The sequence below is a fragment of the Annulohypoxylon maeteangense genome (assembly GCF_022496945.1).
Source record: "Annulohypoxylon maeteangense strain CBS 123835 unplaced genomic scaffold GGS22scaffold_9, whole genome shotgun sequence".
NCBI lineage: Eukaryota > Fungi > Ascomycota > Sordariomycetes > Xylariales > Hypoxylaceae > Annulohypoxylon > Annulohypoxylon maeteangense.
This window is the reverse complement of record NW_025953256.1, coordinates 271,921-285,340: the sequence shown is the minus strand read 5'-3', so window position 1 is coordinate 285,340 and position 13,420 is coordinate 271,921. Positions and strand designations below refer to the sequence as shown.

The window sequence follows — 13,420 nt, the reverse complement described above, 5'->3', positions numbered from 1 at the left end:
GCTAGTCTCGGCGAAAGGTTTTGTGGAATAAGGTGGAAATAAAGGAATCCGACTACGCGTATGTATCGCTGATGGGCGTCGTGGATTTTCCATTTGGTCTTAATTATTTTATTCCCATATTTTATCCTAATTTTTTTTAAAGAAAAATCTCATACCGAGAGAAAACCGCGCGGGCCAAGGAAGCACGGCATGTTCCTCAACGCCAAAAGGAACATACATATTCCCCGCTGACGTTATGTACCACCAGACGGCCTTTATTCGCGACACGCACGATACATAGGCAGCATATCCACATGTATTGGTGCTTGCAGAATTGCAGAGAGTGTTCGAGGCGTCGTCCCATGTAAGTCCACTCACGACTCCTACCGTCGGATGCGAAAGGCTGGATGGCAGGGTGGACACGAGTCCGTACGCTGTAGCCTAGCCTTTAGTAGAAGGTATGGCGGGCTCTCTTCCTTGATTAACATACCCGGACACACGCTGTAGCAAGGCTCGAGCAGCAGAGATAAGATGGGAAAAAAGCAAAAAGGAAATACATATTACAAGATCTATCTACCCAATGCCACGGCAACCCATGTAGTAAAGAATCCTAATACCAGACATGTCTGCATGTGTAAGTGTATGTACACGATACACAACATCAATCTGAAGCCGTGCCGCCAAAATAAAAATAAAGTATTTAGTAAAAAACGCAGCCTGCAGCAGTTCGAAGGTTCTTCCCGTCCTTTGTCAGCAGCCAGCAGATCCTCAGGCAGCCACGAGGTAGCACACCGTTGAGTCAGCAATCCCACGCGCCAATCAGCCCTCCGAACCGCCTTATACACATCTTATCATGAAGCACTGGCTCTTAATCCGCCGGCGCCTCAACTGGGAAGTGGGTTGTAATATTCGCAAGATAATATGAGAGGCCAAGACTTCGAGTCCAGGGCGAAGACCGAAACTTGCATGTGCATGATGAAATACCAGCCTAGCTCTTGCTGCAATGTCACCATATCAGTGATCGGAAATTATATATATCGACCTAGGCTACTAGATATACATAATACTACCGTGCCAGGCGTGCCGGATCCCAGCAATGTCATACGCAGTCGAGGCTTTAAAAAGGTGGGGAGGCGACCGGGACCGAAATCACGTCAACCACTGAGATTACTATTAAGATGAGGTTCGTTCACGCAGATAGGTTAGGTAGGCTAGTTAAATGGGTTTGGAGGCAAGATGATTTTGACAACGTTCTTCATTCGAAGGACGTCAGCTACCTATCTATATTATAACCGACACATGGCCAATCCGTATAATATCCAAATCCTTGTTTCTCGTAAGTAGCGCTCTTCCGGAGCGCTTCGTTAAACATCCTTCTGGTAAGTCTCGCGACGCTAGAATCCCACAAATGTATAAAAGAAAAATATTGTTTGCATGCAATGAATAAAGGTTTCATTTGAGCCATTCCTTTTTCGCCCCTAATGCAACCTTTCCCAACGCCAGGGTAGTCGAGACTAGTATACCACAAATAATTTAGACAAAAAGAATGCTATTGCTAGCACTATAAGTCGGTGGCGAGAAGACTTAATCTTGCAAAGACAGTCTCTAAGTTAGCTGCGAGACGCTCAACCCGTTTCGCGGCAATGCTGGCTGTGACATCTTCCTCCGATGAACCGACGACTTCAAGTAGAGCGAGCGTCTTCTCAGATTCGACACCACCGAAGATATCGACTGCAATAAGACTGTCGGTATCAAGCTCGGTAGGTTTCGATGGCGCAACTGTCGTGTCATCATCGTAGATGTCTCCATCAAGGTTGGCAACAGCACGCTCAGATACTTCCGGTTCGGCTGCGGCCTCTAAGGGCTCTGGCGCCTTGGTTGATGGCATAATGGGAGCCTCGAAAATAGGGGCATCCGTCTTCTCGGCATCCGATGCGAAACACTCTCCAACGAAGTTCGAAGTCTTGCCCGTGAGAGCCTCAGTGTCGATGACTGGCATCTCGGGTGTCTCTAGAACGGCGAAGACTTGAGGCTGGTAGTTGAAAGCATCAGAATTGATGTTCAACATGGAGAAGTCCATCGTTTGCTCGGGCATCATAACCATACCAATTTGTTGGTGCTGGTGGGTCTGCTGACCGGCAGTGTACGGGTTTACATCCTTAGGTACTTGACGAGGCTCGGGTTGCCTTTGCTCGGGTTGAGCTTGCTGTTGAGGAGCGGAGGGGTTGGAACTCAAATGATCTAGGAAATTGGAAAACGAAGGTGATGATAGTAACATGCGAGTAAGATCGGAAAGACGACGGTTCTCCTCCATCAACGCGCGGTTCTGAGCCCTCAGATCACCGTTCTCAGTAACCTTGTTTGCGATCTCGGACTCAAGTTGGGTGATATATTCTATCAAATAATTAGCAAATCAATATTAGAAATGTCGGGATTATTTACTTACCCTTTCTTCTTGAACGGAATGCGCGAGCAGATACTTTGTTGCGTAATTGACGTCTTTCTTTGCTGCTCAGCTTCTTGCCCTCTTCACTAGCCAGGAGTCTTTCGTCTTCATCCATATCATCCTCCTCCTTCTTAGTACGAGGAAGCTGCATAAGAGGTGAGTTTTCTCCGTCGCTGGGAGAAGCACCGGCCTTTGACCTCATCGAGTTAAGTAGCTGTGTGATCTTCTGTTCTACAATCGGGTCCGAGGGCATAGGCGCCTTTGCTCTATGTTGCTTAGCCTGGTTCTGTCTCTGCTGCTGCTGTTGTTGGATGAGGTGTTGTTGCTGCCTCTGCTGTGCCTGCGCCTTCGCTAGAGCAGCCTGTTGATGCATACCAGGATACATCCTTCCAACATTGCTCGTCTGGCTAGGGACAGTTGGCGATGTCATTTGAGACTCTCCTCCAATAGCGTTAGGGTTAACGGTCTGTTCCGGGAAGTAAAACGACGCATCGTTCTGAGACTCAAAATCCATATCCATCTCCGCGCTATTCATGTTCTGTGAAGGTGCCGAGTTGAAGTCAAACATCTCATCATTCGCATTCATCTCCGACGACATATAGTCCAGAGTATACCCAGGTACTTGGTTAGCATTCTGAATGGCAAGCGTGCTAGCGAGGGCACCCGGAACGAAGGGCGTCTGCTGTTTATACTGGTCGTATTGGTGACTAGGGCCAGATAAAGGCTGCGGTTGAGGCATCGTGGTTGGTGTGTTTACCATCGCTGACGCCCTCGCGAATTGTTGTTTGTTGGCGGTAGGGGAAGCTGAAGGAGATCGATATTGCATCGCTGCGTCATATTCAGAGAAATCGAGAAGATCTAAAGGATCGACACCACCTGGGCTCGTCGAAGACTGGCTTGAAGCCGACATGATGGTGCTAGAATAGGATCAGTCCGGGTAGGTAGTAAATGAACGGCCGCCTCCTGGAGCGAGTGTGGTTGAGGTTGTTGATGTTGTGGTTGTAGTTGTATCTGACTGTAAAGTATTGATAGTTGACAAATCGTATTCGATATAAACGATGGTTTCGATTCGTCGACGACTATCGATGTATTGATGATTGATGATTGTTGGTACAAAAATGGTTGTTTCGTTTGTTAAGGTAGAAAAGGCGAGAAATGGCAAGATTGGTAGGAAGCGCGGATCAGATGGGAATTTTGGATGTTAAAGGTGTTATGGTGGTTATGGGGGTTATGGGTACCTAGCAAGGTTAGGAGAAAAAAAGGACCAAATGGACTAAAATGATTAAAGCAACTGAGAGTGGGCAGTTCTGGCAGTTCTGGGAGTTCTGGGGGTAACTTCCTTGCGAGTCCCTGGGTGGCTTGGTTTGAACTTGGCCTTGTCGGGCAAGTTGACAGGGGTCGGACTGTCGATTAAAGAGGGGAGGGACGCGTAAGCCAGTGCGAAGGTCGTACCTTTCTCGGCCAATGGACCCCAGCTTCCTAAGACCGAAAGAGATCTCCCCCGATCCAATCAGACTCTAACATCCATCGCCTGTGGCACGGAGCCTATTCAAGTTCGAGTAGCAACGACCGGTAAGTGTAGTAGGATACATCGCACACATCGTACATCCCACATTGCACACACCAATACATCAGTACATACCTAGTACCTACTCACACTTTCCTTACACACGAAGACCACATAATAATACAATACAGACAGAACACAGTCAACCAATCTAGTAGCTATAGCATTTATTCTTATCCCATCCCGTAGCAGCTCCATGGTTATTATTTGTTACCAGTAACAATCTTGTCCTGCAGGAGAAACTCACCTGCGCTTCGAGGATGACGACGCCATTTCCCACTCGAGGGCTTATGTCCAATAGCCTCTTCTTATACTCAACAGCATGATAGGCATCTCTTTTCTGAAAGTGAATGATGACGATATCGAACACGACGAGTAGACTGGATAGTTGAGACGAGATGAATCCTTCGATGAAAACGGCAGCGTGATGCATGAAATATCATCGTCTCCAATCATGTACTCGTCCCGCAACAGTCAGGAGTAGCATACATGCATCAGGTTCAGAGTCCAGACGATTTGTTTAGGAGAGAAGCAGCCGGAGAGCATAACTAATGTTCCTAGTTTGGCATGCTAGGTAATACTAGGTAATTACATACCTAGATATGTCGCTAGTACTCCTGGTTTCGGGTTATTGACTCGACAGCTCCATACTCGGAACACGGATGGGGAAGTACAAGATACATGACTCATTTACAATAAGTGAACACACTACGGCCATGACGGCTACAGTTGTTCGACCGACGGAGAACATAGAACTCGCCGGAAGAATAGGGAACAGTTTGCTGAATCGGTCCCGTCGGCTCTGCGGCACCACGGCAATCCTATTCCTCCTTTAGGTGTCTTCCTTTGGGAACACAATCGCTTTTTTGTCCTCCAGCACTCGCGTGTTCGATGATTGGTAACGACCTCGATGTGATGACCCAGTCAGCCAATATGAGACGTTCGGATTGGTGTGCCAGAAGCAAGTCCCTAAACAAGCGACTCGCCCGACGTCCTAAAATGAATAAATCTGGCTTGATTAGGGACAAATTACAATACTAGCAAGCACAGCCACCACCATCATCTTGTTGTGAGGCACAGATCCACACATAATATTATGGCTGTCCATCCGTCCATTTGGCAATCTGGCAGAACAGCGTCAGAATAAATGGTGACAGTGTGGCCATGTATTAATATTACTGTAGCGCACTGTGACCTGATTTATCCCTCTGATTATTCGCCACAACACCAATATTTGAAGCTATTATCGTGAGGCCGGGCCAGATCATAAGTAATAATATCAATTAGATCTGTTGATTAGAAACTATCTAATAGGATCTTTAATATTATGAGACTTTTTCTGTTCATATCGAGCAGGTTTTCGATTTTCTACAATTAGTCTAAAGTGACGATGGGATCTAGTGTTGTGGCAACTTTGCTAATTGCCTAATCAGGAAGTATGAGGGATAAAAAGGGGGACAGTGTGTTACAGTAATATTAATACATGGCCACACTGTCACCATTTATTCTGACGCTGTTCTGTCTGGCAATCTGTCTAGTACCGTCGTTAATCTTCCCAAATCAATGCATCGCCAAGATGACGGATTCCTGAATAAAGTTAATAAACTCTCGTCTCGGAGTTAGTATTGGTCAGTGATCACAACCTCAACGCTCAGTCTCAGAGGAATGAAAAAATAAGCATATGTCGGTTGAACACAATAATAATACGGGGTTTATCGCACATGTAGTGTCCGAGATCCCATGTGCTCTGAGCTCTCCGGATTTTACCGTAGCAAAGAGCAAGATTCGCCCACGTTGAACAAGTACTGGTCTCAACCACGGGAAGTCGGTCGCACTAGAGCACCGACTCCATCAAAGCCTTTCATTTGTCGTTTATGCCATGTCGGTAGTTTCTCTCGCTCGAGGGTCCGTGGTAGTACCAACAAGTATCGACATACTAAGTCCATTTCTGGTTTAGTGAGCGAGGCTTAGATTTATTGAGCTGTGTTTTCTCAGCTTGACAGGGAATGTCGAAATGATTAAGTAATGCATAGACTGCATTACAAGACGAATTCACCCTGGCGCAGCAGACCTCGGAACCCCACACCACTTTCGAATCAATGTTATTCCAGAGACTATGCCTTCCCCAGCGTTTCAATGCCGCAAGAGTACCTATTGAAGATATTTGATGCCCACAAATTTCCCAAGACGGTACCGTTGGAGATTAACTTCGTTTTGACTTTCGGTATCTCCCGACGTGTGATGGGAAGACTGGAGCTCGGTGATAATGCCTGTGTCTCCGTATCGAAGTAACATTTATGCGTGGTGCCGGCAAACCAAGATCTCAATGTGGGCAGAGTGGGTAAGTGTTTCTTCTTGGGGATAGATCGCATTGATACTTCTGGCCGTTTCCTAAGGACGAAAAAAACATCGAAACATTCGACCTTGTAAAAACCTATCACTCGTAACTCTCCATCATAGGACACTAACTATTGATACGAGCCCCCGACCCGTCCATAGTGGCCAACGGCTATACTATGTAAAAATAGCTTTTCCAGCTACCGTGACGAGGCTGTTTCACCCTAATCTGACGCAGATCTCCCCACTAAGGGTTTGTTAAACTTGACAAGCTTCACTTCGATTTTTCTAGCCATCGCTAGCCCCAAAGGGGTCCGCAACTTGAATGGGGCGGCAGCGGCAGTATACCTAGGTAGGTATGGACTCCGAAGAGAAAAAGGTTCGATCGTACTGGACGTAGCTCTGGTGAAACCTTTTTGCATTCACAATAGGGTCTAGCCTACCTAGTATTGCCGGCGGCGTGATCGATTACAGCGAGTTTTCCGATGATATATAGCGTAATCGAATATGCTGAGCATTTGTCGACTGGCTGAGCATTTCGATAAATCGGCAGATGGTGACGAGGCGTGTCGACCGCGGCTATCCCCTCTGCATAAACGCGAGAAGCAAGCCACTTTTGACGATAACATCATGCAACCCAGTTGACCACCAGATCTTTACCTTACTTAGCAGCCTCGGCACTGTAGTACGGTGACCTCAATTCAAAAAATAAAGCCGGACAATTTTAAAATGCAGTCGCAGTGATGAAAGCAAGTTAAAATGCCAAGATTTCCAAGTTAAAAGTCCGAAAGTTCCAAGGTTCCAAGTTAGGTAATGTGGCTGCATATGTGGCTTGGCTACGATCGATCGTCTGTGGCGTTTCTGTGGCGGCACAAGGGCTCGGTAAAAGTGTGGCGACTATCTCAAATACTTGTCTTTCTTTCTTTCAACAACAACAATAATAATCTATTTAGGATTCCCCCCCAGAAATTGAATATTAATTATTGATAGCAGAAGAATCAATGGAATTTCATAGTTTAAGCACTCCAGTCGAGTTTTATAATCAATTTTTTAATCGAAGATGCTGTCTTTCATCCCCGTCTCCTTCCAAGACTCCAACAATATAGGTACCTACTCATGCAACCACGGTACAACGGTGAATCGAGCCCCAAGAACCCCAATTCCCCAATTCAATGAACGCCAAGGTCAATATGAATTAATTGTTATAAAGAGCCGGCGAAATCAGTCCTCGGATCTAACGTTGCCATTGCCCCAGATCAGTTACTGAGAAGATCTTCCTATCGTGTCGACAACGGAGAAATCAACGAAGATGTATGGGAAGTAGAAAAGCAATTACGCTTTTCTGTCAGCTTCAATAAGCTTTGAATTCACTCCAGTCTTCTAAATCTATAGGATTAAGTTTGGAGGAGTGCCCGTTATGGATATCTGGCTAAAAGATGATCATGCTACCGTTCGATTCCCATGAACTTGGATTTGCATTTTCCCTTACTATCAATCACGGGGTAAATTTCTGCAGGTAGTCAAAATTCCGGAGTCCTAGGTCTAATGTAGAAGAGAAATGAAGAGCGTCTGGGCGATTACAAACGGGCCAGCTCCGTCCAAGAGAGACTGTTCGTTAGATACCTCTCACAACCTTAAGGCTTATCTGAGAAGATTGGTTTTTAGTCGAAGATATATTGCGCCCGGGAACGATAGCAGGCCTGTTGTGCGACCTCTACTATAAATCACTTGCCAGAAGGCTGCCAATAAGAGGCGGCTACCTAATCTTCAGCTTCTCACTGACAGAAAAAGCTGGGCGGGGTCGCCGAAATAGGTAGTAATTCTGAGTATCTACAGGATCGTATGAGGCTCAAGGCGCCAGTGCTCATCCTCTTTTCTACCTTCCAGCTTCAACTTTATTTTCATACGATTTACCATCTCGGTTCTTCGCTCCTAGTCGACTATCAAACAAGATGGATCCCATTTCGGCAGCAACGGGGATCATCGGGCTATTCTCAACTTGTCGAGACTGCTATCTGTTCTTTGGACAATTGAAGAATGCGGATAAAGACATGCGTCTGATGATAGACGATTTAGACATCGAAGCGTCCTTCCTTGACTCCTGGGGTTACTATTGGGGCATCCATCCTCCCGGTTCATCTGGCTCGTCGAAACTAAAGGATTACCTAAAGCAAAATGAATATAAAGAACATGGCGTAGCGAAGACCCTATTAGCAATCGCAGAGTTGATGACGGATGATGGGCAACTGCTAAAGGAGTATGGCGTGAAGCTGTCGCTCACATTCGGCCAAGATAAGGTTGGCAATTGGATATAGAAAGGCCTGCAGAAACCAAGCAATCTAATCGTAATTGCCAGGGCAAGAACCCGAAAATCAGCGAGCACCGCATACCATTCAGGGATAGCGGCCAAATTTTAAAAAATATCGAAGCGAACAAGGCTGTGATGAGGAGTCGAATGGGCTTACTTAGGAGGTGTAAGTGGACAATTCTAGGAGGCAAGGATAGATTCTCCAAGCTTTTGGGAACTCTCCGCCGATACAATCAAAATCTCCATCAATTCTGTCCAGAAGGAGCCGAATATGATCTGAGTCAACTCATGTCCATGTGTTTCTTAAATAATCACCATGAATCCATTCCTCTCCGTCTGGCGTCAATACGGATAGGTACCCAAGTCCAGAAAGAGGAAGACCCATCAACCAAAAGACACCTGGAGCTCCTACGAGACATGGTGAATATCAAGGGCAAGGCAGGTTTTTATAACACCAAACGGGTGACCGACGCTGAGAGACATGCCATGTTCAAGTACAAGGCAGAGATGCTATCATTTCGTCGAGAAGCAAATTCTTCTACGCTTGCAGTGCTTCAAGAATCTTCTGGGAGAGTCATGGTGTACGTCGAGTTCAAATCATACAGAGACGATTCAGGACACGAAAACCAGTATCAACTGGATGGCGCTCTCAAACTCGCTCGACTAATTCTTGACCGTGAAGCATCTTATCGGCTCAAAACGATGCAATGCCTTGGGCTTTACAGCGATTCCAACAGGGGAAGAATTGGGTTCGTATTCAAATTACCCAGTCCCCCGATATATCCCTGGATAAATCCCATATTCTACTGGAATGCTTATGAGCCGCATCGACTCATAACCGTCATATACAGCAACATAACTCCTTTTGAGCTAGGTTGGCGCTTCGAACTCGCAAAGAGACTTGTGGGTAACGTTATCCGGCTCCATTCCGTCGGCTGGCTGCACAAGAATATTCGATCCAGTTCCGTACTCCTTTGCCCTCAGAACCTTAACCTCCGGGGGAAATTGAGAGAAAGAGACTATTGCGAACCTCTTCTAATGGGCTATGACTTCATTCGAATTGAGGCGGATCCAACCGCGAATTATAACCAGGTAGTTCCCACCTTTACGACTCCAAATACGATGAATCAGACGGCAATTACCAATGGTGCAGACAAACGCCCCGACATATATCACCACCCGGATAAGCGCAATTCACCAGGTCGAGCTTACCAGTACGCATACGATATTTACTCTCTTGGGCTCCTTCTCATCGAAATTGGACTCTGGAAACCGCTGTATTCAATAGTAAAAGGAGGACAGAATGTCGATCCTAACCTTTTCCAGAAGCACGTATTAGAGAAGGTGGATAGCGAAGTTGCTGGAGCCTGCGGGCGCACATACGCCAATGTCGTAAGAACGTTCATCACAATGCAGTCGAAGGGAAGCCCGGATTCGATGAAGATCCAAAGAGATACCTGTGCTAAGATGGCCAGCGAGCTTTCTCGATGCGTTGCTTGAGCATTATGTTGTTTTCGAAGTGTGCTGACGATAACAGTCTCCCGATTTAGGGCGAGATTAGAGGAATATCCGCGTATCCCTAGAACCTGTCAGGACTGATCCATAGCGTTGGGCGCTCCTAAGGAGTATTCGTTTCTCGCGATATGATGATATTTCTAGACATGAGTCCACGAGTCATATTATGCCGTCTCTTTTCTGTTTTACTTTATGTTCATTTTACTAGCACTGGCTTATGACACCTCCTCGTGCCTGGCGTCACAAGCCAGGGCTTGTAATATAATATGATGATGCCCCTTTAGTTTGTAACGGGATATGACAGTTTGCCTGGACGGTACGGTTTCCATTAGCTGCCTTTGATGTACTCAGAGACCTCCCCAGGGGTGAGAACAGAGCTATATATAGTATGAATGTAGTGTAATCCACTATTGCTAGATATGAAATATGTTATTGCATTCCCCTAAATCATCTACAATGATGAATCCTTCTCACGCATATTGTACATACTAAGAGTTGTCCCTTCGTAAATAAAATACCACCATACCTTTTACCACTATGAATATATACGTATATATGCGGTATATATACATATTCAGATTCGACTTACAAATAATCGTTTTTTTTTTTAAAAAAAAAAAGTCTTTTAAGACATTAAATCCTACCGTGATATCCACTCTAGCTTCACACGATAATACAGAACCAGTGTCATCTAGCCGCCACCTGGCAACGATAACTTTGTTTTGGATCTAAGCCAATGAGAAGTTGTCTTTTTCGTGACTCCCCAATAGATAGGTGTATTCTACCTGACGATAAATGTTAGTAAAGCAGTATGATTGTTATTATAGTGGTAGCCTACGACGCTTTGATTAAGTGATAATAGTATGTAAACTCGTACGCGACCCTCGTACCAAAACATTATTGACAACACCTACACCAAGAACACTTGTACACTTTTTCTTGCCGTTCTTCGTGAAATCCTAAACTTCCAGAAACATCACCTTTATTTATTTTCTTTATCCATGGTCATTCCTACACCACGACCGGCGGATTCTTCATGAACATCAAGACACGATGGACAGATACTCACTTTGTCCTAATGAGACAACCTTCCCAGACCATGACGGCCGTGGTTTAGACGAGTTCATCTACTATATAACGACTTCAATTGACGGTGTTCTTCACCCACTTGCAGCGGTTATTCATACCGCATTCGCAATGCCGTTGGCTCACTCTGGCCAACAAATCCTTCATTCGTGTGCGGGGATTATAACTCTCCTTACCGACCCAGCAAACCGCTTTGCCATCGAATCCGAACGATCAATGGCTGTCGATTATTACCGAGGTGGCTGTAGTGAATCCGATTGGGATGTCCCCGATAATTTCTTGACGGGTAACGAATTCGCCTATCACGAGTTTCCCATTATTCAAACTTGTGCTCTATTAGGAGCCAGCTTAGTCTCACTGGGACCTAAAGGAAAAGGTGATGGTTATAAGTTTGGGACAGCAAACCTAGCTGATGTCCATAAATACCTCCATCCGCAATATTATGGGATGGTTATCATCGATATTACAGACCTGGATGACCTACGCTATGGCATCATGCAATTCAGACATGATTACAACAGACTCATGACTATCTCCATGAGCGAAGGCACGACAAGGGCTATTTCTGCCGCCCAGTATCGGGCTTTGTTTCTTCAGCACCAACAGGTATCCGAGAAGGATGATATGGACACTGTCAAAAAGCTGGGTAGATTCAAATTAATTGGGGAGGAAACTATCGTGTGTAAGTTCAACGATGATGTTATAAAAGTTATGCGGCAACTAACATATTGAACCCAAGTTTCTCGGCCACAGCACGCTGGCGTTGACCCCCACGATAGTTACTCACCCACCCACCCTCTCGTTGATCAATGTATCGACGTCTTGATCAATAGCACATCAGAGATAGAATCATTCGACATGACTATCTTTGAATTGCCACTTCTTACCAACAGCTTCAAGGCTACGCTTCAAAGACTGCTCCTACAAAAATTCGAACATCTTCCCCAGACTTGCTCCGTAGGGCAGCTACTGGCTCTTGCATACGAAGGAAATACGCAACTCAACCTAGTGCATTTCAGAGGACTCTCCGCAAAGGTGCTGGCATCCGCCCTAGAGACGGACCTGCTTAATGACGTGGCCGAACTATGCTTCCGCATAGATGACATACATGGCACACCGGACGAGGTGATAGATGCCATATCTGATAGACCTTCCTTGCGTCATGTATGCTTCCTTTTGGGGCCTTTGCGATGGCGCGGCGCTTGGAGCGTGGAATTATGGAGAGCAATACACAGGAGACCGCAGTTGCTCAAGAATGCAAAAGTTACCTTCGCTGGCGCTTATTGTAAAGCTCTCAGCCGCCATCTGTGGCTGGAACGTTTGTGGGACGGCATAGACCACCCTTCTTGCGACACTTTCCCTGCTCTGAACATGCTTGTTTCCAATGTCAACACAGTTGCTGGCATTACGGATACAACAAGGCATTCCTTCTATCTCGGTCATGGATTACTCAGTGCCGAAGCCTTCGCCTCCAGATTCCTACGATGGCTACCAAATGTATCGTGCCACGACGGTTACCCCTTTTCTGTTGGCCCGCAAACCCTGGGAAGCACTTCAAATTCGGAGGTACTCCCTATCATAGCCTGGACCGAACCTATGGCTCTCCCGGAAGGAAGCTGGGTTGTTCTTGTCAAAAAGATTGCGGTACTGGAGGCTTACGGTCAGTTGGAGGTAATCAAGTATGCCTTCATGAAGCTAGGTTCACGCATAGACCCCATTGAGTTCCTCCAAGAGCCTGGCATTCACAGCATCAATCTCGAAGACCTCTCCGAAGTTTTCGGGCTCAAGGAATTCCTCCAGGATACGGCACCGGACGTGGATCAGACCTTAGTGAATCGCCTACTACTAGATGCCGAGAAGCAAATCTTCGAGAAGAGCACCGAGGTTGAATATGCTCCAGGCCCAGAGTTCAAGTGTCTGAGTGTGCTGGGAATCCAGGAGGCAGGCGCAATGCTTAACTGGTTCCTAAAGCAAGGCTCAGAAAAGATTCCCAATCATCGCCTTTGGGTTGGAAAAGGGGAGATCGAGTACTTGTGAAGTCTCGACGATAGGATGGACAAGGGTCAATTGACATGGATTATGGGTTTGTTTTTGCGTGCTTGGTTTAAGGGAACGGAATAAGGGTGATACCCCAAAAAGTACTGTACTATAGGGAAAACTCATCACTCAATTTCTTTCCCCA

General features: G+C 46.1%; 3 protein-coding genes across 3 annotated transcripts; 2 read left to right on the top strand and 1 right to left on the bottom strand.

Annotated features, from left to right (window-relative positions):
- Window positions 1–1,202: 1,202 nt before the first annotated feature.
- GGS22DRAFT_163856 (uncharacterized protein) lies at window positions 1,203–3,881 on the bottom strand. Its single transcript, XM_047961440.1, has 2 exons — window positions 2,426–3,881; window positions 1,203–2,373 (listed from the first exon to the last, which is right to left on the bottom strand). The coding sequence occupies exons 1-2, from the start codon at window positions 3,333–3,335 to the stop codon at window positions 1,541–1,543; spliced, it is 1,743 nt and encodes a 580-aa protein (XP_047818428.1). The 5' UTR covers window positions 3,336–3,881; the 3' UTR covers window positions 1,203–1,540.
- Window positions 3,882–8,167: 4,286 nt separating this feature from the next.
- On the top strand, window positions 8,168–10,309 carry GGS22DRAFT_144418 (uncharacterized protein). The gene is made up of 2 exons (XM_047958838.1): window positions 8,168–8,626; window positions 8,692–10,309. Exons 1-2 carry the CDS (start codon window positions 8,282–8,284, stop codon window positions 10,135–10,137), a joined length of 1,791 nt encoding a protein of 596 aa, XP_047818427.1. The 5' UTR covers window positions 8,168–8,281; the 3' UTR covers window positions 10,138–10,309.
- Window positions 10,310–11,205: 896 nt separating this feature from the next.
- On the top strand, window positions 11,206–13,386 carry GGS22DRAFT_200347 (uncharacterized protein; the record flags this gene model as incomplete). The annotated part of the gene is made up of 2 exons (XM_047966424.1): window positions 11,206–11,920; window positions 11,978–13,386. The coding sequence occupies 2 exons, from the start codon at window positions 11,206–11,208 to the stop codon at window positions 13,273–13,275; spliced, it is 2,013 nt and encodes a 670-aa protein (XP_047818426.1). The 3' UTR covers window positions 13,276–13,386.
- Window positions 13,387–13,420: the final 34 nt, after the last annotated feature.